The sequence below is a fragment of the Leucopleurus acutus genome, assembly GCF_964270905.1.
Source record: "Leucopleurus acutus genome assembly, chromosome: X".
In the NCBI taxonomy this organism is placed as follows: Eukaryota; Metazoa; Chordata; class Mammalia; order Artiodactyla; family Delphinidae; genus Leucopleurus; species Leucopleurus acutus.
The window spans coordinates 30,504,846-30,528,911 of record NC_139148.1 but is presented as its reverse complement, the minus strand read 5'-3'; the positions used below and the strand labels follow the sequence as shown (position 1 = coordinate 30,528,911).

Below are 24,066 nucleotides of genomic sequence, written 5' to 3'. Positions count from 1 at the left end.
GTATATATAATTATACAATATATAACCTTTGAGACTGGTTTCTTTCACTCAGCACTTATCCAAGCTGTTGTGTGCATCAACAGTTCCTCCATTTTATTGCTGAGTAGTAACTTGTTGTATGGATGTACCATACTTTATTCATCCTCCTATTGATGGACATTTGAGTTGCTTCCATATTTTTTTTTTGCTATAACAAATGAAGCTGCTGTAATAGACAGACTAAAAAACAATGCCTAATGATCCACACCCTTGTATAATCCACACATCTTATGTGGGAGAGACTTGTGAATACAATGAGATATCAACTCTATGATTAGTTTATCTTATATGGCACAATTTAGTAAAGAAAAGGAGATTATTCTTAGCAGATATATTAGTCTGCTCAGGCTGCCATAACAGAATACCACTGACTTGGTGGGTTAAACAACAGAAATTTATTTTCTCACAGTTCTGGAGGCTGGAAACCTAAGATCAGTGTGCCACCAGGGTTGGTTTCTGTTGGGGCCTCCCTTCCTGGCTTGCAGATGGTTGCCTTCTAGCTGTGTTCTCACATGGCCCTTTCCTCTGAGCACATGCTTTTCCAGCATCTCTTCCTTTTATAAGGACATCAGGCATATTGGATTAAGACTCCACCCTTATAAATCATTTAACCTTAGTTATCTCCTTAAAGGCCCTATCCTCAAATACAGTCACACTGAGAGTTAGGGCTTCACCATATGAATTTTGGGATGACACAGTCAGTTCATACCTACGGGTCTGACTTAATCGGTTGAACCCTTAAAAGGGATTATCTAGGAGAGGCAGCAGTGAGCGGTTGCTTGAAGCAAGATCTTAATTCCCTACCCAGGAACTGAACCTGGGTAGCTTGAATAAAAACCAGGAATCCTAGCCACCAGACCCCCTGGCTCTTGCCCCCAGTGAAAAATGCATTTCCCATGGAGGCAAAAACTGTAAAAACAGGTACAAAGTTTATTATTAGAGACACAGCACAACAAGTGGGAGAGCACACAGAGAAACAGTTTAAGACAGAAGCAAGGCAGAGATGCACACCCGTAGAGAAAGGGTGTGGGCGTCCTCCCTAATGAGGAGTGCAGTAAAGAGGCGGTCAGGTCATTTATATAGGCCAGTTCTTCTGAGGCTTTGTTTACCTTCTGGCCAATCATCTTGTTTTGTCCCCCCTGGCTAATTTGTTTTAGGACCCTCCCCCTATGTGTGCATGCACATTACAGCCAAGATGGATCTCAACGCAAAGACATCTGGGAGAAGCAAGACTCATTATGGTCTGGCATTGTCCCTGGACTTTTGACCCCCAAGGAGCCTTTCTGCGCATGTGCAGTGTCTCCCTTGCCCCAGGGATGGGAAATATATGACCTCTTGATCCTTTACTCAAACAGGGTCTAGCCCCTCTCTGTCCCTGCCATGACTGTTATCTTAAGGTGTCCACAGGAGACAAAGCCTGGCTATTTACCCTGTTTCTGTTATTACTTCCATTTCGGAGAGCAAACAGGAGGCTTGTTGTAAATATCTAACCTGGAGCCCACCTATCCCGTCTCAGGAAATGCAAACAGGAGGCTAGTTGTAAGTGTCCAGCCTGAAGCCCATCTTTTTCTCGCCCCAAGAAATGTAAATAGGAAATAGGAGGCCAGTTGTAAATGTCTAGCCTGGAGCCCATCTATCTCCTGCCTCAGGATGGCACTCTTCCTTGTAAGAGATTCAAAAAGTGAGAGGGATGTGATACAAAGGAGCTTACCTACTGCTGGCTCTGAAGATGGAGGGTACACACAGCAAGTAATGTAGGCAGCCTTTAGGAGCTGAGAATTGCCATCTGCTGAGAGCCAGCAAGGAAACAGGGACCCAGGCCTAAACTGCAAGAAACTGAATTCCACCACAACCTCATAAGCTTAGAAGATGACGGAGCTCCAGATAAGAACATAGCCTGACTGACATCTTGATTTTAGCCTGATGTATGTGTGTGACTCTGAGCAGAGAACCCAGCCATGCTGTGTCTGGACTTCTGAACTACAGAAAGTGAGCTAATAAATGGATGTCATTTTAAGCTGCTAAGTTTGTGGTAACCTGTTATGCAGAAATCAAAAACTAATACATATTTATTTATTTATTTTAACATCTTTATTGTAGTATAATTGCTTTACAATGGTGTTAGTTTCTGCTTTATAACAAAGTGAATCAGTTATACATATACATATACATATGTCCCCATATCTCTTCCCTCCTGTGTCTCCCTCCCTCCCACCCTCCCTATCCCACCCCTCTAGGTGGTCACAAAGCACCGAGCTGATCTCCCTGTGCTATGCAGCTGCTTCCCACTAGCTATCTATTCTACATTTGGTAGTATATATATATCCATGCCACTCTCTCACTTTGTCACAGCTTACCCTTCCCCCTCCCTGAGTCCTCAAGTCCATTCTCTAGTAGGTCTGCATCTTTATTCCTGTCTTGGCCCTAGGTTCTTCGTGACCATTTTTTTTTTTTAGATTCCATATATATGTGTTGGCATACGGTATTTGTTTTTTTCTTTCTGACTTACTTCACTCTGTATGACAGACTCTAAGTCCATCCACCTCACTACAAATAACTCAATTTTGTTTCTTTTTATGGCTGAGTAATATTCCATTGTATAACATATTTAGTTTATGTATTAACTAAACTTACCTGGAAATGATTTTTATGTCTATGCTTTTGCCAATACCACGCTGCCTTGATTACTGTGGCCCTATAGTAGATCATAAAACTGGGCAATGTGAGTTCTCTAGCTTTGTTCTTCCTTTTCAGAATTGTTTTGGCTATTCTAGTAATTTTGCCTTTTGTGTAAATTTCAGAATCAGTTTATAGATATCTTTTAATAAAAGAAGCTTACTGAGACTTTCATTGAAATTGCATTAAATCTTTAGATCACATTAGGAAGAGCTGACATTTTAACTGTATCAAGTTTTGCAATCCATGAACACAGATTGTCTAATTATTTGTATCTTCTTTGGTTTCTTTCTTCAGTGTTTTGCAGTTTTCACATATAGACCCTGCACGTATTTTGTTAAATTTATACCCAAGCACTTCGTTTTTTTGGTGCTGTTTTAAAAAGTACAGATTTCTTAATTTAAAATTCAAATTATTTATTGGTGGTATACAGAAAAGCAGTTGACTACTGTACATTGATGTTGTTTCTGAAACCTTGCTAAATTTGCTTACAGTTCCAGGAGTTGTTTTGTTTTCAAGACCCTTTCATGTTTTCTATATAGACAATTATGTCATCTGCAAATAGACATATTCTTATTTCTTTCTTTCCAAACTGTATACTTTTACTTCTTTTTCTTGCCTTATTGAATGAGCTATGATTTACGGAACAATGTTGAATAGTAGTGAGAAAGGATATCCCTGTCTTGTTTCTAATTTTTATTTTTTATCCATGGATTCCAAATTAAGCCAGAAACATTCTTCAGTAGTCTATTTTTCCCTGCTGATCAGCAAATATTCCTTGTCCTTTTTTTCATATATGGAGTGCCCATATATGAGTTGGTCTGTTTCTGTGTTCTCTTTCTATTCTATTTGGTCTATTTTCTATCCAAGCACCAATTCCACACATTCCTGATTACCGCAGCTTTATAATAAGCCACAATATCTAGTCAGAAAATTTCTGCACCTTGTTCTTCTCTAGGAGAGTCCTGACTTTCCTTACCACTTTTCTCTTCTATATAAATTTTAAAATCAACTTTCCATCTTTTCATATTTCATAAAAGTACTTTCAAGATTTTGACTGGGATTCCACTGACTCTATAAAACAACTTGAGTAGAATTGATATATTGACAATATTGAGTTTTTCAATTCAGGAAAATGTATGTCTCTCCATTTATGGGTTTTCTTAAATTACTTACCTTAAGGCTTTACTGTGGAAGTGAGGACCAGCCATACAATGTTGAAAAACTGTGTAGAGCATCCTTATCTCAAATGGAAATCTTTCAAAGTGTCACTCTTTAGCAGATTGAAGAATCTCTGTTCTACTCCTAGGCTGTTAACAAGTTTTTTTTTCCCTTTTTAAAATTTTTATTATGGAAAAAACACTTAACATGATATCTAGCCCTGAACAAAATTATAAGTGTACAATATTTTTTCCTTTTTTTTAATCCTGCATGTATGTTAAATTTTATAGAGTGCCTTCTTTCATTAATTATATGAATTTTCCATCTTACAATACTGCAATAACTTACATTAATTGACTTTCAATGGTAAATTAACTTGCTCCAGTACATTCATCTTTTTATACATTGAAGATTCCACTTATATTATTATTGTGTCTAGGATTTTTGCACCTATGTTCATGAGTGAGGTTGGCCTTCTTGTACTTTTCTCCTCAGGTTTCTGTATCAGGGATCTGGTAACATGAAACTGAATTGGGAAGTATTCCCTTGTCCTGTCCTTTGGAAAAGTACGTATGAGATTAGAGTCATTTGTTCTTGAACATTTCAGAGCAGTTCGAATGAAGGCATCTTTTGCTCATCATCCAGGCAGTGGTATTCCTTGCAGTTCCTGAGGGTGTATACAGAGTAGGCAGCTTTAACCTTAGTTTTCGGTTACCCTGCCCTTGTGGTATCAGATTTACAAGGGGAAGATTCCTACTTGTCTCCAGCCTCTGGGGGGCCTGCATTTTGCCCTTTCTATCCTAAACCAAGATTGTGAAAATTTAAAGTCAAATTCAGCAAATACCCTTAGGGCAAAACTGGCTTCTATGCTCAGGCTAATTATCTGGTTCCAGCCTTCACTTAAGTTTGGCCAGATCATTCTTTCTGTTTTATCAGGTAGGCAATGTTTTCAAGAAGGTACTTTTAATATTTCATCTGGCAGTTTTGGTAGTTTTTGGCAAGAAGCTCAGTCTAAACATCTGACCAGCTCTGGTACCAAATTAGAAGTTAGATTTGAACATAGATTTCCATGAATTTGGTCAGTTTTTCCTTTCTAGAAAAGGAATTCATTTTGGATAAAGAATTTCAATTCACTTCAGTCCCTATTTTATGCCAGCCACAGTATTGGGATATGGATAGTACATTTATGAATAAGACCTTCAGAAAATTCCATTCCAACAAATGTAACAAACATTAAGGTCTAGCAAGAACTTCAATTCTTTTATATTACTTTTTAAAATACTTTATTTTTTAGAGCAGTTTTAGGTTTACAATAAAATTTTGAGGAGGGTACATTGTGCAGAACATCCTCACCAGCAATTGCTGTTGTCAGGGTTCTGGATTTCGGCCATTCTAACAGGCATGCAGTGGTATCTCACTGTTGTTTTAATTTGCATTTCCCTGATGACATATGATATGGAATATCTTTTCATATGCTTATTTGCCACCTGTATATCTTTGGTGAGGTATCTGTTAAGGTCTTTGGTCCATTTTTTAATCAGGTTGTTTGTTTTCTTATTGTTGAGTTTTAAGAGTTCTTTGTAATTTTGGATAACAGTCTTTAATCAGATGTATCTTTTGCAAATATTTTCTCCTAGTCTGCGGCTTCTCTTCTAATTCTCTTGATATCTTCTTTCACAGAGCAGAAGTTGTTAATTTTAATGAAGTCCAGCTCATCAATTTATATTACTTTTTATTTAGATCTCATTTATATTTCCATTTCTCCATTTTATTTTTCATAATTGATTTGCTATAGGTAATTCCAACATTACCCCCTGCTCTTGGGTGCAAGACTCAGGTGAAGATTCAAATTCCTGATTCAACGATTAGCTTAAATTGTGCTATCCCCACAGAAATATACAGAGGACACATTATAACCACAGAGAATGCAAGAGAATATGAGGAGCATGTTCACAGCAACACTGTTCAGAACTGTCAGGAGTATGACAGTGTTCAGCCTAGTTTGAATCCTGGGTAATGAAGGTTTAGGAGTGTGAATGTTTCAGGGTGAACTCCCTGGTACAGTGTACTGTGAACACTGGTTTATAGGAAGAAAGAGAGGTGGATGACTATAATGTACTTTTTAAGCTCCAAAACTGCAGGGGAAATCCACAGAGGTGGGATTTGGGGAAAACCAAAATTCACTCTTTGTAAAAAGGTTCTTTCTATACCAAATAAACAAGGAATTTAAAACATAAGCCTGTGTGGAACTGAGCTGAGTCCCCATAGGTTGGTGAATTCCTACTGACAACTGGGAGAGGGCAAATTCCTTTAAAGTTTCTCAAATTTTGTATCCTCAAACAGGCCAGATTTTATACTTTCCTACTGCTAAAACAAACTAGTCTGTATTGACTTGAAATAATCAGTCTTTTATAAGTCTTTATTTCTTCACAATTCATGATTGAGCACATGCAAGTAATTTAAATATTAGTCTATAAAGATCTATCAATATATCATTTATTTTTGGCAGCCGTTTATACAGAAGAATTTCAAAAACTGATTAAGAATTAGTTACATATTCTTATGGGGTATTTTTCTGGCTTTAAGCAAATAAAAGCTTATATCTGTAAAGTTTAAAAGGATTTTTCTTGTCTGTCAACTTCAGATTCAACGAGGATTGGAAGCACAAGCACACATATCCATTTTATCAAGCTAGCTAATGTGAAAACCTTAGTATTTTTGATTGGGAACTCATTTTGAAAGTCTTGCTTACATTTAAGAAAATAATAATCTAAAATCTGCAGTCTACTAACCAGAAACATAGGTGAGGTAAGCCTACCTGACATCTGGAAACTTTGCACAAAGGAAGTTATTTCTTAAAAGGTATGCTTCTCAAAGCAGCTTCCGGCTTCAGAAGAAGCACTTACTGGGCAAGGGTAAATTGATCTAAGAACAGGTGGAGGTCCAAGTACTGGAGATCTAAGAACCGAGTAGCTAGGAAGGGGTGAAGAAACATTTCTCTTTCTAGCTCTCCTAAATTAGCACATTTTTTCTATAAGCAAATAAATAAATGTAAACTAAGACTCATTAAAGCCCCACTTCCTGAGCTTTTCCTCTGTATTAGGCAAATTATCTACGTTAGTTCTAACCTTTACCACAACCAGGAAAAATAGGCACTATTATTACTCCCATTTTACAGATACACAAACTGTCACAGACAGGTTGTCCAAGGTTACATAACCAGTAATGGTAAAACTACAACCTGAAATCATTTCTTGCTGACTCCAAATCTTGAATTATTTCCACTGCACTGTTAGCTTAATGTTTAATGTTGTGATCAAAGAAAATGCAGAGCTTCACTTGATAGATATTTCAAACTGCATATGAGAGCCCACAAGGAACCCTGCTTAGTACAGTTTTACTGTATTTCTGATATTTCCTCTTTCTCTGATATCTATACCTTTCAGTGTTGAAAACTACTATCTGAAATTAAGTGCAGTTTAATCTTTTTTTTCACATTAAATATTGAAAGACTTAGGTCCTACTCAATGTACCTTTCTCTGAATTCTTTCCTTCTTGCTCTCTTCTGAATAGCCAGTTAGAAATAACTGCCTCAAAATGCCAAAGCAGAGAAGAAATAAAATATTTGACAGAAACTTCTTCTCACTGTAGTCATTTTATTGAAAGGTATAAATAACATATTTGATCTTTATTCCGCAGAAGGAAGAAAAATGAGATAGAAAAGTATTCAGGAGGAATAGAACATAGAAAAGTGATGCAAAAGATATCGAGACAAAATATAATAACTTCCTCTTTAAAAGTACCCACTGCTCAAATATGGATGAGAGAATTTTGGCATTCCTGGTGATATGAGTTTACTGCTTATTTGGAAAATATTTTGAAGGGAATATTTACCAAAAGGGAGAGGTTTCTGGACTAGCAGTTGTAAACAGACTTGATTAAACAAGAGAATGGACTTGATTAAGCGTGATGATGTATGTAAACACTTATGTTATCAAGTAAGGACCCAATTAACAAATATTCCTACTTCTTTCTCTCCTTCTTTATTTTTAAAAAATTATTTTCTCTAGAAGCTCTGATCTTGTACAAAAAGTATTGCTTGGGTGTTAAACAAAAATTTTTTTCGTATCCTGATTCTATCTCCCCATAGCTATACGATACAGGGTAAGATACTTAAATTCTCCAAGCCTCAGTTTCTTCATTTGAAAACTGGATCCACAGGGTTATTATGAGGCCTTCACATGACACGTATGTGTGGAAAATACATACTAAAATGTCTGTGACTGGATTACAATTATTCAATGGCACACATGTTAATAAGGAAATAGATTGCTCAGAAATTAATTTACATCAAACCACCTATTTAGTCTCTGTGAGGCTGCAGGAAAGATTCATGATCTCATGACAGACCTTGAACCAGCCAGGACTATCCAGCTAAGCCACTCAAATTCTTAGCCCACAGACACTGTGAGATAATAAATGTTTGTTGCTTTAAGTCAGTAAATTTTGGGGTAATTTGTTATACAGCAATATATAACTAATACAAATCTCTTAAAGGATGTTCATCATGTTTCAGAATGTAACTGACTACAATTTGTGGATATGTTAAAGTTACCAGTGAAAGAAAGGCCTAGGTAATTAATGAAGCGATGTAGGTATGAGGAATGGGATGATAATTTGAGAATATAAATAAAACTGTCTTCAAGGATATAGATTAACCCCTCTTGCTATTGTTTGTATGTTTTATTTCAATAGCATTTCAAAATAAGGGTGTTCTTTCAGTAAAAGAAGTATCTTTTGACAAAAGATGCAGTTTATGTTACATGAATGATATTTTTGATGGTCAAAAGGAAGTGTCAAATCCTAGCAGTCAAAGAGCCAGGCACACATCTGCAGTCAAAGTCAGATTTATTTAGTAGGCTGTAGCAAACGAGGACATACCCCACATGAAACCTTGGGGCACCTCATAATGGTGATTTAAGAGGGGCTGTTTATAGGTGTGGACTTGTGCTTGATATTCCCAAGGGAGATCATGGACGCCTGTCTTGGACAGGGTCTTGTCAAGAAGGAACAGTTTAGCAATTAGATTCTCAGTAATCTTTTTTCATGAGGTAGGGTAGTAATGCTGGCCTGGGGACATCACTGATAAGAAAGCAAAAATCACTTATAAAGAGGGGTCATTAGTCCTATTTTCAGTTGTGGTGGGTCCTTGTGTCTATAAACACTGTTTACTTGACTTTGTCCATGTCCCACTGGAGGCACTCTTTTACTAGCAGTGCTAATTTTCACTTTCTCAAAAGGATAGTGTGACACAACCATGAAGTGAGGAGTTTTAAGAGCCAGCCAGCATAGGTCCACTGAATTGGTGCATACTTTTACCTGACTTCTGATCAGCTGAAATAGTAAAGCAAGACAAGACCTTAGAAATCATTATTTATGGATGGGGAGACTGGAGCTTAGGGAAATGGTGATTAGCTCAAGATCACTCAGGTGGTTTGTACCAGAGGGAGGATTATAACCTAAATCTCCAACAATTTGCCCAGGACCCTTCACGTGAAATGAGTTCACCCTCATACTCACAGTAACTGAAGCATCAGGGTCAGATATGAAGTGCTTGAAAGTGATCTGTTGCTGATCAGAGTTGAAATACTGAAGTGGTTGGTGCTCTATAACCATTTTCACACTGTAAAAATTTCAAACATACTGTCAAAATAAAATTCTCTCTTGAATTCCCTTCAATTCCCTCTCTCATCCCTACGACCATATAATTTTATTATGAGCTCATCCCATATGGATACAAACGTGCATCTGACTGTTATATAAATGTAATAATATAGTAGTACATATTGTTTTGCAATTTGCTTTCCCCCCGATTAATAACACATCTTGGAAATTGTTCCATATCAGTATTCATGAAGTCTGGAAACACAGACAGCATTATTATTTTACAGAGTGAAGATGTCCTTGATTATATTCTACATATTTTTCCACATCTCCAGGCTTTACATACACTCTATAAATAGACCTACCTTTTTTCTTATATTAAAATAGATAGCTAAACATTTAATTAAAACATTCACAAGTACTTTCATTCAAAAATTATCTTGAGGGCTTCCCTGGTGGTGCAGTGGTTGATAGTCCGCCTGCCGATGCAGGGGACATGGGTTCGTGCCCCAGTCCGGGAAGATCCTACGTGCCGCAGAGCGGCTGGGCCCATGAGCCATGGCCGCTGAGCCTGCGCGTCTGGAGCCTGTGCTCCGCAACGGGAGAGGACACAGCAGTGAGAGGCCCGCGTACCGCAAAAAAAAAAAAAAAAAAAATTATCTTGAGTTGTAAAGGTATGTGGATACATAACTAATGTGCTATGTATTGTTCATGGGAATTGGTAGGCTATTTTTCCCATGGGTCATGAGAAAAATGAGAAAAAAAAGATAGTTTGAATAGTGCTTATCTTAGTCAGTTGGAACTGCTATAACAAAATACCATAGACTGGGTAGCTTATAAACAACAGAAATTTAGTTCCCATAGTTCTGGAGGCTGGAAAGTCCAAGATCAGGGTGCCAGCATGGGTGGATGGGGGAGGGCCCTCTTCCTGGATGTATCTCCTGGTTGTATCCTTACATGGTGGAATGGGTCAGAGACCTCTGTCGAGTCTCTTTTGTGAGGCACTACAAGATTAATACAATTAATTAGGCTCCACCTTCATGGCCTAATTACCTCTGAAAGGCCCTGCCTCCTAATACCAGCACATCTGGCATTAGGATTTCAACATATGAATTTTGGGGGAACAGAAACAGATCACAGCACTGCTATGTTATATCTTTCTGTTTTATATAAACTTATCTCTGCATTTCCAATTATTGATCTTCAAGGTACAGTCCACAAAATCCTGATCATAAAGAAATATGATAATAAAATATCAAGTAGCAGTTTGAGAAAGACACACAAAACATGATACCGTAGTTTTGATTTCCAAAGGCTTAAATGCTCCACTATTGAACACAGCACCAGTGAGGGATTTTCCATTTGTCCCTTGGGAGCTTGTTATATCATTGCTGTGCTGTATTTGGGTGAAGCAGTTTAACCTAATCCATCTCACCGTGGAATCATTTTACAGTCCTCTAGGCTTATTTTATTGTATTTACATTCCTTTTCTGAACCTAGAAACAAGAGTAAAGCCAGCCAGCAGAACAAGTCTCTAACCTTTGGAGTCCAGATTTTATGTTTTCATTTCATTTTTCTTCATCCATCTCATGTACTTCGTTATTAATCCAAAATACTTTGTCCTTCTACATGTTTCTTTATGTCTTACACAATGATGATTTCATAGAAAGAGATCTTTTATAAAGTATGTGGAATTAATTACATCATGGAAGTTTAATACTTTCTTCTTCATTTGCTCCCGTATTTGACTCTACATTATGCTTCATTATAAAGCAATTAAGCTTTAAAATGGATAAAATACAGAAGTAGATAGTGTAGCATTACGTCATTTAATTTAGGGTGTTTTAATGGCACATTAAACACAAGCAATTCACAATGACCATGATATATGTCAAGTAAAAAAATTGGAATAGGTACTTTTTTTGTAAATATAACCAATGAACTTCTAACCATAGCTACTTTTAATGTGCTCACTGTTCTAGAAAACTATAACATGGCAAATGTCATTGGAAACCCGCTCTGTTAATAACAGCAAATAAGGAGTATTAAATAAGTTTCTCTTAGTTACTGAGATTAATATAAAAAGTCAAAAGTGCATACTACTCATATAGCTCTTTAATTAAACTGTCTATGATTACTGTGTCATAAAATGGCATGTTACATACTTTATTTAATTTGCCCATGCCACTTTATGTAAAGAAATTACCATTGTATTTGCTTTCACTAGGTAATCTCTATCCCCTGTTCCACATTTTAAAAAAAGTATTTTCTAGAGCAGCAAGTAGGTCACTGAATGTTAGGTTACAAAGGCTATGTGCCCATGCAGAAGTAGTCTACCTTAACTGACCATCAATTGCTTATAAACAGACCAGTAACTAATTGGTAAGTATCAAGCTGACTGAGTTGACTGGTTTCTCACAGAAAACGCATTGATTACAAAAATGATGAACTGACATACTATAAACTAAGATAGAATTAATAGTTCACTGACTTTTAGAGACAGTAAGACCTTAGATGAAGGTTTCTCAACCTCAGCACTAGCGATATTTTGGGCTGGATGATTTGTTGCTGTAGGGGCTGTCCAGGGCATTTCAGGTTGTTTAGCAGCATCCCTGGCTTCTGTCCACGAGAAGTACCAGCAGCACTCCTCCTCAGTTGTGACAACCTCAAATGTCTCCAGATTTTACCAAATGTGTTCTGGGGGATGAAATTGCCTCCTTTTGAGATCCACTGCCTTAGAGAATATCTGATCCAATAAACTCATTTATCAAAGGAGAAAACTGAAAGCCAGGTAGATAAAACCACTTGGCAAAGATAACTGAATTATATGAACAGTATTCTAACTGAATGATCATTTAACATTATTACAACCAATTCTATACTCATATTTTATAAAGCTCATGTAAAAAGCATATTCACTTAATTTGGGGGCTACTATCTAGACTGTGAATTTGAAATAAATCTCTCTCATAATGTAGGTTTAGCAGATGATATTCTCCCAAATAAACTAAGGTTTCAGATCCAAGTGTTTTTAAGGATTTACTCCCAGGAGAAACTACTCAGGGAGTGAAGGAGGCAGGATAGAAAAGAAGAGGCCCAGAAAGTGTCTAATTTTTGTTGAGGTCTTAGACTCACCCTAGTTCTATGGGGGTCCTGGAGCATAAAATACATCTCAAAGGTATTTCAGCTTTGAAGCAACGGAGCTGTTCTGTCGTTGGCTAGGGACTGTTTGGAGATTGGATGTGGGAATGTGAAATTGCTAGGCACTTCCAGTTCTCTGTACTGGGAAGGAGGCCATGGATTGTCTGGGAATTTTGCAGGGGATGGGAGGGATATAAAATTGCTAGACGTTCCTGACTCTGTGTGAACAAGGAGACTCCAACGCCCAAGGGTAATCCTCTGAAGGTCAAATATATGACACCTCAGTGGCAAAGCATGCAGAAGCCTGGAAAGGAATGCACAAAGCTGGTAAGAAGTATCTGAGAGTATCTGGGTAGGGCATTAACAGTGTCTACTCCACTGGTACTGTGGAAAAATCAGACTTTAGACAGAAATATATATTCAGTTTCTGGCCATGCTACTTACTGCATAAATTTGCAGACCCACAGTTTCTTTATCTTTAAACTCGAGGCAATAACACCTATCTCATACGATGTTGTAGGAATTAAAATAAATACAAAACGGAGACCATATAACAATGTTCATTTTGGGTTTTGTTTTGTTTTTTGCTTTTCAATTCATGAAAAAGCATATCTTCTCAATTATTTAAATCTTTAAAAATTTTCCTCATTAAGGATACAAAATTTCTTTGTAAAGATCATATACACATTGTCTTGGATGTGTTCCAAGGTACTTGGAAGTTTTAGTCCTGTTGCAGATGGTGTTTCTAATTTTATATTTCAGCTTTTTCCCTGATATGTAGAAATACAGTTGATTTTGTTATAAGGAATTAATATCCAGAAAACTCTTATTATTTCTCATACATTTTTCCTTATTTCTGATACATTTTTCCTTAGATTAAGTTTGGATTATTCACATACAAAATCATTTCATTTGTGAATAATGACGATTTTGTTTCATCCTGTACAATTTCAATATTTTTTTTCATACTATCTTAGCTTTATTATGGAGGTGAGGATCTGCCATACAATGTTGAATAGCCACACAGAACATCATTATCTCAAATGAAAATCTCTCAAAATTTCACCAATGACTGATCATCTTTAGCAGGCTAAAGAACTTCCTTCTATTACTAGGCTGCTAAAAGGATTTTTCCTTTTTTTTTAAAATCTTGAATATATGTTCAAATTGATCAAATGCTTTCTTTCATTAAAATGATTATATGAATCTTCTTACAATAAAGCAATAATTTACATCACCTGACTTTCTAATGATAAATTAGCTTGCTTCAAGTGTTTTATTCTTTTTATATGTTGCAGATGAAATAAACTATTATTACATCTAGGAGTTTTGCATCTATGTTCATGAATGAGATCAATCTATATGTTGGCCTTCTTGCACTTTTCTCCTTAGGTTTCTGCATCAGAAGTCTGGTAGCATGAAACTGAGTTGGGAAAAGTGCCTTGAGATTAGAGTCATTTGTTCTTCACCATTTGAGAGCACTACAAGCCATCTTTTGCTCATCATCCAGGCAGTGTTCCTTGCAGTTCCTGAGGGTGGGTGAGTGTTGAGGCAGCTTTACCTCTTGTTCTCCCTTACCTAGGGCTGCCAGATTTAGCGAATTAAAACTCAGGGCACCTAGTTAAATTTGAATTATTTTAATTGTCTGTAGTAATTTGCTAGGGCTACCATAACAAAGTACCACAGACTGGGTGTCTTAAACAACATAAATTTATTTTCTTATAATTCCAGAGCCTAGAAGTCCAAGATCAAGGTGGTGGCAAGGGCTGGTTTCTTGTTAGGCCTTTCTCTTTGGCTTGTAGATGGCCATCTTCTCCCTGTGTCTTCAAATTGTCTTCCCTCTGAGTATAGGTGTCCTAATTTCTTCTTCTTACAAGAATACCAGTTATATTGAATTAGGGCCCACTCTAATGATCTTATTTTAACTTAATCACCTCTTTTTAAAAACTATCACCAAATACAATCACATTCTGAGGTACTGGGGGTTAGCATTTCAACATATGAATTTTGAGAAAACACAATTCCACCTGTAACATTTTCTATGCATATACACATTGAAAGAAAAAAACATTTCATAGGATATACTTATACTAAAACATTATTTATTGTTTATCGGAATTAAATTACAAACACCTAAGTTATATGCCTCTTTCTTTAGTTATATTCCCCTGATCTGATAATCTACCTCTCTTTAAGAGTTTGTTTTACAAAATTTGCTTATAAAATTCCCTGCAGGTTCAGTGTGTCTTCCATTTACATTGTAGCATACCTTTCATAGCTTTTACAGTGGTCACTTTCAACTTACTTCATTATTTTGTCCTTTGAAAATTAATTAATGAGAACATATGCTCAACATTAGCATTATGAGCTGGTATAGTAAACAGGTACTGGCGTAGTTAACAATTCTGAGAACTGCTCTTCAAATTTGCTTTGTCGAATCACGTAATACCATCTTTACAGCATAGCTCACTTTTCCATTGTTCAGGATTGTGTTGCATCTCAACTTTTTTTCTTTTTTTCATGTCATCCATTGACAAAAAAGATCATAATCATCAGTCGTTATTCTCTTCTTGTTCCTATGCTGGAAAACTATTCAGTAACATCCATGGTACTCAATCAAATTCTTCAAGTGATGAGATCCATTCCAAATGATAGTCTTGACAAATTCCATAATAATTACCCATTTCAAATCAGAATTTCTTTTCATGTTCATAAGTAATGCTGTTAATCTTAAGAACAGCTTTGTCACACAAAGGGAAACATTTTTCATCAATTCTTTCTCTAACACATTCAACAAGTTCCTTTAATCAATGGAGTACTTTAATAACTGCTTGATCTTCTTTCAATGCACATAATCCTAATGCTAGATAAATATTGATAACTATGAACAAGAAATAAGTAGACTTTGCTCTGTGGCTTATTTAAGAAGTCAACAAGAATGGGGGGGCGCCCTTTCTTCAGAATTAAAGTATCACTGCTTCAAATAAACTGAAGATTCTTTCACCTGCATTTGTTTAAGAGAGACAGTGGATATTTGAATGCAAACTGAAGAATTCTGAATGCTAACAAAATCACCAAAATCCTTTAGTAAGTCAATTCAAAGAATATAAATGCTGAAGTAAGCATCATTTTATGATTCTTACTTCAATTTCAATAAAAAGGACATCAGGTGCTGTTTGAATTGCATTGTGCAGAATATGGGCAGTACAGCCAACATAGACTCATGCATGCTTTATGTCAACTTTAGCCCCTTTAATTCATTAACTCCTAACTAAAAAAAAAAAAAAAAGGAACTCTGCAAAAATTTGCTACTGTTTCTGAAGTCACATTTGCAAAGGACTTTACTCACAATAACTTTATACGAAAGCCTTTTTTCACAATAGAAAACTATTGCATAAGCGAAGGAAAAAGGTATTGTTATTACATGCATCTGTGGCCATGACGTAAAAAGGTAATAATCTTTGATAATCTCTGTAATGTAAATTAAGCTATTTTCATTATTGTAGTATATCTAATCGTGACACCTGAAAATTTGCTTCCAACTTTAAGTGAAAGATTGATGATGATATACAGTGTAGAAGGCCATTTCAATTTCTGCTGTGATTTTATCTTTGTAATCTGAATGTCTCAAACAAAAATAATACATTATCTTTTTTTAATGTCACTGTTACTAGTTGAGGGAATCAAACAGCATGCTCAGCTGTAGTATATTTACTGGTTTATAACCGATTTTCCACAATTTTCTATATTGAATGAACAGCTGCATACTGCACAAAAATCTTTGAAAGGACTTGTTTCTCATTTAATAAAGGTGCACTGTTCATAAAGTTCGTCACGACATTTACACTTGTGTTTGGGCATTTCAAGGTTCAAATGTACACAAATGAAAATACATGAAAAAAGACTTAATTTGAAAATCTCAGGGCCACAGTCAGTGTGTTTGTCACTCACAAGTCCGAACAAGTTAGTAACAGGAGTTGAATGGTTGAAAGGGCTGTGAACTCAGGAACTATGAATAAACTGTACTTGATATTTGATGCAAAAATACCCCTCCCGGGCTTCCCTGGTGGCGCAGTGGTTGAGAGTCCACCTGCCGATGCAGGGGACACAGGTTCGTGCCCCGGTCCGGGAAGATCCCACATGCCGCGGAGCGGCTGGGCCCGTGAGCCATGGCCACTGAGCCTGCGCGTCCGGAGCCCGTGCTCCGCAACGGGAGAGGCCGCAACAGTGAGAGGCCCACGTACCGCAAAAAAAAAAAAAAAAAAATACCCCTCCCGTTTCCTTATAGGGGGAGCAGTACTTACCAGGCGCAGTCTTCCAGAACAAAGCCAGAGCCTAGCCTATACAAGGTTTTGGTTAGCTTGGGGATTCAAGCACTGCCGAACGCTTAGAAGCGGGAGTGTTTAGGCACTGACAGACTTTCAATGGCGACCCTCTAGTCACTAGAGTACGGCTGCTATGCGCCCGCTGACTTCCAGAAGCGCGGCTTACCCAACAGAGGAACTTGCTGATTGGACGCTGTCTGGAAATGTGAGGCTGTTGCTGATTGGCTGATGTTCAGGACTGTGTGCGTGGGGGTATCACTGATTGGCTGACACCCAGGATGGGGCTCCTGGGGATATCACTGATTGGCTGATTTTCAGAAGCCTGGTGCTGTCGTTGATTTGCTGTCTTTCAGAAGCTTAGGTACTGCAAGAGAGGCAGTCACTGACAGCTGATTCTACTGATCCTACATGTAATTAATGGTGGTTCACAACTTGGGACTATGGCCAAAAAAAGCTTTTTCTTTAGTGAAAATTTCCTTTAATTCTACATACAGCCCCCCCGCCTCCACCCCTGGCGCCCCTTTGGCTCTTCCCTCAGCCAAACCTGCAGGAGAGACCAGATCTTTATTTGTGGAGGTATGCTTTTCAGCTAGTGTCGCCTTAAGTGACTTAATCGCCAATTACTGTGGTTGAAAAACAGCTCTAACTGCTGAATTTTTGTAACTTATTGAGAAAAGCTGAATACAAGACATTAAGGGTTTCCTGAAAAAGCCAATATAGAATGCAGGACAAAATCACATTGAGAATGTGTCCTGTGTGTTCAGGACGGCTGGCAACCCTAGATGAAGTCCATGCCTGAGGCAGGGTCTTCTAGCACCAAGCTTTCCCAGCAGTGTTCAGGCAGCAGCCAAGAGTTCTGTGGGTGTCAGGGCCCACTGTCCCCAGGTGGAAGAAAGGGCTGTGGGCTTGCAGTCCCCACTTTACCCAGACTGCTCGGCCTTCCTTATGTTCATGGATTGGATTTCTGGGGAAAGCTTCAGCTGCAATGAGTGGGCTCATATCTAAAATTTTGACAATCACAGTCTCCCGGTTAGATAAAAGATATGTCATGAAATTCCAACTTCCAGGGACATGGGCCTAAGACTGCCTCCAGTCCTTTGCTCTCTATGTCATGAGAAACTTGAGCTACTGCAGAGTTGCCAGCTGCCTAGAACAGACACATTAGTTAGAGCAGATAACTGTCTGTGTATTGTGGGTGTAAGCTTAGCCTTGAACAAAGGCTATCAAGAGTAGAATCCTAGAAGACACCTGAGAGGGCGGATCTGAGATTGAAAATTCATGCTATATAACTTTTTATATACTATAAGCCACAAATACACAGGCATGGGCAAGTTATAGGCAAAGGCACAAGTACATGCTTAAAAAAGAGAGCTATAGGAAACACAGGAAAACTTTCTCTTACTGATGGTTTTCTGGGTGAGTACTTTCTCCCTTTAAGCTCTCCCCTGGACTTATTAAGTTTTGTGTAATTGTGGTTTCCAACAGTGTTTGCAGGGGGTGAGACAGAATATAGGCCACTATATGCACAATACTTGATTTTACCTCCACCCATGGCCTCACATGACCTCTCCAGATGCAGCTGGGGACCCTCTCCCGATAGCCAGGCCTATGTTTTCTACTGCCCACTGGACGTCTCCACCTGGACAGCCTGCAGAACCTCACCATACACGGCCCACACTGACCTCATCCACCACACCCTTCTTCATCTCTACCTCCAACTCACATTGCCACCAACTCTTCCTCCTCTTTTATCCTCAGTCTCAGCTAAGAGGAAGAGCTTCTACCTAGTCAGTTCACCTTCAGAACTCAGGGTCATTACAGACTCTCTCTCACCCTTTCACATAGTCCCCAACTCCTAAAACTCAAATCTGTCTCCTCCTCACCATCCTCACATCTACAGCCTGAATCAAGTGCCTTGCCATCTCCTTTTGTTTTGTTTACTTAGTGTTTGCCTTCAGCATGTGTTCAGTAAGTGCTTTCCAGGTGAATGAATGACTCAGAGTACCAGAGGTAACACTGACTGATTCAAAATAATCCTGGTAGGGTCTCTGCCTCCACGGAGGAAACCCAAAGTGTTACAACTCCTTACCTAACTTGAGAATTCCCATGGGTGTCTCCTTTCCAAGCCCTAACACCCTCATCTTGGAGGTGGGGATGCTGCGAACAGGATGGTACATAATGCTTCCCTCCTTGGACCTCACATATCTCCATAATCTCCTGTCAGTTTAATAAGGAAGTGTGCCATCTCTATAAGCACACCACACACTCTGCAAACGTCTGACCCTTTCCCAGTCCCCTATCTGGTCACAACACATGCCAGCAAACACAGCCCCAGGACACTTACCTCTGGTATGCCAGAAATTCAGGAAGCATAGAAGGCAGTCTGGGTTTAAAGATACCACCTGATTGTTTTTTAAGACATGTCCGTACCTAGCCTCTTACAGTCACTGAGCTAACTAGCCACTAAGGCATCCCCCCTCCAATTTCCCCCTCCTTGAAATTGTATATCCATTTCTACTATGCATGGTACTCATGGTCTGTCTCAACTGTTTGCCGTCATTCACTAACCCCATCTATTTACAAAGTCCCATCCTCAGTAGAGGAGGTACACTGCATACAAGGTAAGAAATATCTGTCTCCAGGAGACATAAAGATAGTTCCCAGCCCAGTTACATTGGCTGTTTGCTTACACAGTGATCTCCATGACCTTGCCCCATTTGCCTCTTAAGGGGGAAGCCTTGGTTTTTGACCACCAACATATGCTCACTCATTGCTGTCTCTTTTCAGTGGCTAGTCTCAAATATGGCACCCCATTAAAATCCTACTGCAGGGCTTCCCTGGTGGCGCAGTGGTTGAGAGTCCGACTGCCGATGCAGGGGACACGGGTTCGTGCCCCGGTCTGGGAAGATCCCACATGCCACAGAGCGGCTGGGCCCGTGAGCCGTGGCTGCTGGGCCTGCACGTCCGGAGCCTGTGCTCCGCAATGGGAGGGGCCACAGCAGTGAGAGGCCCGCGTACTGCAAAAAAAAAAAAAAAAAAAAAAATCCTACTGCAAACGTCAAGATGGTTACATGGTTTCAAAAACTTCTCTTACTTCAGGTTTACATCCCAGGAACTAGTATGTTCTGTGCCAAGAAGCCCATAGGAGATTGACCATGTACCTAAACTTCACTGTTCAAAGGGAACTTTACATAGAAGGGGCTATTGCTATCAGAGGGATCCCATAGTAAGTGTCAGCCAAGAATGCCTGCAGGAAGTTGGAATACTCTGTTAGGGAGAAGGAAGGTGGTTCTGGGCTGTCTGCTCTACTGGGATCAGGATGCAATGTTCAGAGGAGGATGCAGTGAAGAGCTGGTCAGCAGATCAGGTTACACAGTTAGCCAGGAAGGCACACTGGGGAAGACCCAGGGGAAGGGAGCTGTAATGTGGGAAAGTGTTCGGACTGAACACACATGCCAGCTACTGATCAGAGGCAGCTCTCAAGGAACCTTGGTGTTGAGGTAACAGCACCCTGGGTAAATGAATCCAACAAACAATCTCCAAATTGTGTTTGATTCTCATTTTCACATCCCTTCTTTATACCCACTTTTAGTACTTTGGCTACAAGGTACTTTTTATCTCCCGAGAGGCATTATGGAATAGTAAGAAATGAGTTAACAGACAGAATGGTGACCTCAGGCTAAGAGGAGTGGAATAGCATGGGCTCTAGAAGAATTCAAACCAGAGGTCTAGTTCCAACTCTGTCACATATTAGGCCTGCGAACTTGGGTACATTCCCAAGCTCTCCAAGCCTTGTGTTCTTCATCTGTGAAAGGGTTTTGTATGTAAGACTTTTAGAATGTATGTATTGTATGTAAAGCCCCTGGTACAGTGCATGGTATGCAATGGGTTTTTAATGATGACAGTTATTATTATGATTATTTTAACCCCAGGAACTAGCACTTTCCCCTCTGGGATTTATTTATCCAGCAGATGTCAGAGAATATGCCCTGCTCTGGGACATGGCCCACCAAATCAGCCAAAATTGCTGCTTACCAAGAAAGCCTTACTAAATCTTCTTTATTAGGGGATGCATTATTTAATTTGGGTTTGGGGGAGTATTTCCCAACTGGATCCTAGAACTTGTGTCAAGGACCAACTCCTTCCTTCCCTCCCAGTTGCCCTTCCAACAGTCCGTCCCTATTTTCATTCGTTTGCCTCCTCCAAAAATACAGACCTTGCTTAGATTTTGCCAAATTTTACTGAACATAACCTATTTAAAATGTCCCTTGAATGGTGTGGACGCTGGACCTCCCAGCCCAAGGCAAAGAGTGCCAGCCCAGTGGCTTCTAGGTATCTCAGCTCAAGAAAGTATCACCTTTATTTCTCACAAACTCCTTGAAGATGATAATCATAAAATGCCTAATTTGTGTACTATGTTCAACTGCATTTGGACAATAATGCAGGATATCTTCCATTCTTATCCTAGAAGGGATCTGGTTTACCCATGATCCCAAAGTAACTGGTAAGAACAGTTTTCCATTCCATTCCAAGTCTCTCAACTCTGAGACACACCCCTGGCTCACCACTTCCCCAGCCTCATCTAGTGTATCATAGAGCTCAATTAACATATACACACCACTATATATAAAATAGATAACAAGGACCTACTGTATAGCACAGGGAACTCTACTCAATATCCTGTAATGACCTATATGGGAAAAGAATCTGAAAAAGAATGGAGATATACATATAAAACTGATTCACTTTGCTGCACATCTGAAACTAACACAACATTGCAAATCAACTATACTCCAATAAAAATTAAAAAATTAAATTAAATTAACTCCCAGTGGAGGACTTGCAGTTTCCCAAGGCCTCAGCCTGCCTTGTCTCAGGACATTTATATTTGACAGCCCTCATATGGACTCCCCAGCTCCTGATTCCTTTTTAATTTTTCTTTTGGTATTAAAGGATATCCACCATTGTCTTTACATGATTCCTGCTCCTAGACTCTAAAATTCTATGGGTGGGTAGTAAGTCTTGTTTACCTGGGCATGCCCAGTATTAACACAGTGCTTTCCAAAGAGCACATGATGATTTAATGTTTGGAGAATAAATGAGCCATTGTACACGGGGTCTAATTTATTAAGATTTATTTCTCTTACATTCTTAAACAAGATAAGCAAAGGCATATATATGTCATCTAATTTTACAGAACAGAAGATTAAACAGGATAAGGGAAGCCAAGAATTGACCATCTTTTCGTTTTTTTTTTTTTCTTGATCCCAACTATTTTACTGCTGAGTTCTTTGATACTGCCAAGGAAATGCCTATTCTAATGTCATGTTATCTCTTCCAGATCACAAAGAAGATGGTCAGTTTTACAATTTGTTTTACAAACAAACAAAACTTGTATTCTTAAATTCCATAAATAGCAATAAATGTATGACCAATGTCATTCATAAACTTAGATTCTGAAGCTAATGAAATGTTATATTAAAAGGAACATTTGAAAACTAACTCACTCCAAAAAGAAAATAAACCTCCATGTTAACTATATAGAAGAGAAACAGAAAGTATAGTTTCCCAACAGCCACACTCCAGCTCTCAACTACTTAGGAAGTTAACTGCTCTCTTCAATGACAAAGTGAAGAATCGGCCTCAGACCTCACTAGGGCTGGGAGGAGCTACTGGATATGGCACTGGAAAGTGCCCTGGTTGCAACTCTAGCTCAGGCTCTCTCTCTCCTTCATCTCTCAAAGCCTCCTCAAACTGGGATGGGAAGCAAGTAGGGTCAGATTCATGGATCTTGGTCAAAAACTCTAGCAATTTCATTTTGCTGGCTTCAGCATGGGCTCTTGGACCCCACAGGAATTCATAGCGTGGAGGATTGCTATTGGGTACCTGGCAGTACTCCAGGTACTGTTCTTCCACTAAATCTTTGGTGATAAGCTTCCTGGGCTCCCCAAAGATAAAATGCTTCCTCCCAGAATATAAGTCCATCATATTCAACCCTTTCCAGATCTCCTCCTCAGTGGCACAATTGCCCTTCATGAAAATCACACCTAGGATAATTATCAGGAGGCCAGTCTTGGGCATGCCCTCGTCACCACTGAGCCTCGGATCATAGGTGAGGTATCAGGAGGCCGGTCTTGGGCATGCCCTCGTCACCACTGAGCCTCAGATCATAGGTGAGGCTTAGTTTGTTGATGAGGGCATAGCTGTGGCTGGTGGGATCCACTTGCTTCACATCAATACCAAAGACCAGCCCTATGCACTCAGAGGCTCTCCTGAGGATCTCAAGGAAGTCATCCTTGTACTCTCTGATAACATCATCAATCATGTCTGCCTTTGTGATCAGATCTCTCATTTGATACTTTTGCACCAGGAACTGCACCAAAAAAATCACCTTCTCATCTAGAGGGTCTGTGGGCAAGTTCTCAGTTTCTGACAGAGACTTGGAAGAAGTTGACCCAGTCTCCCTTTCCTGGCTGCTGGAGACCTCATCTGATTTGCTTGAGATGGTTGTAATGACAGTGTAACATGAGTAGGCACTCTGAGGAGTGTGGGGAGTACTGGGTGCCCCAGCAGCCAGAGCCTCATTCAAATAGGCAAGCATTCGAGTATGGAAGGAGGAGGGAGAGGTCTCCTCCAGCGCCCTGGAGACCTGTGTAGCCTCCAGGCCCTGGGGTTCACTGAGGGCATGGTGCTGTTCCTGCGTGCAATGTGGAATCTCTTGACCCTGAGACATGTTCACTCTGGTCGGCAGCAACAGACAGGAATGTGGGCAGGAGATTGGGTAAAAGAGGACCACCACCTAGGGAGAAAGGGAGGATGTGAGTGGCCTCATCTGTTAACTCAACTGTGGCAGCTCTGAAAAGAGTGGCTTCCATCCATCTTTTCCTTAGGGCAGTACTCGAGCCTCACAGGTCTCCTGTCCTGAACTGTAGGAAGCAAAGGAGGGAGCGAGAAGGCTCTTCAGGGTGCAGCCAGCCAACCTAGCCCAAGGCTTCCTAAAGCTGATAACAGGGCAGGTGGGGTCAAGCTCTGTGGGATCCCTTCTGTTCTGCAGTGGGTG

General features: G+C 39.3%; 1 protein-coding gene across 1 annotated transcript; it reads right to left on the bottom strand.

The window, feature by feature from the left end:
• Nucleotides 1–22,649: 22,649 nt before the first annotated feature.
• LOC309977984 (melanoma-associated antigen B16-like) lies at nt 22,650–23,739 on the bottom strand (the record flags this gene model as incomplete). The annotated part of the gene is made up of 2 exons (XM_082864359.1): nt 22,650–23,106; nt 23,168–23,739. The coding sequence occupies 2 exons, from the start codon at nt 23,737–23,739 to the stop codon at nt 22,650–22,652; spliced, it is 1,029 nt and encodes a 342-aa protein (XP_082720485.1).
• Nucleotides 23,740–24,066: the final 327 nt, after the last annotated feature.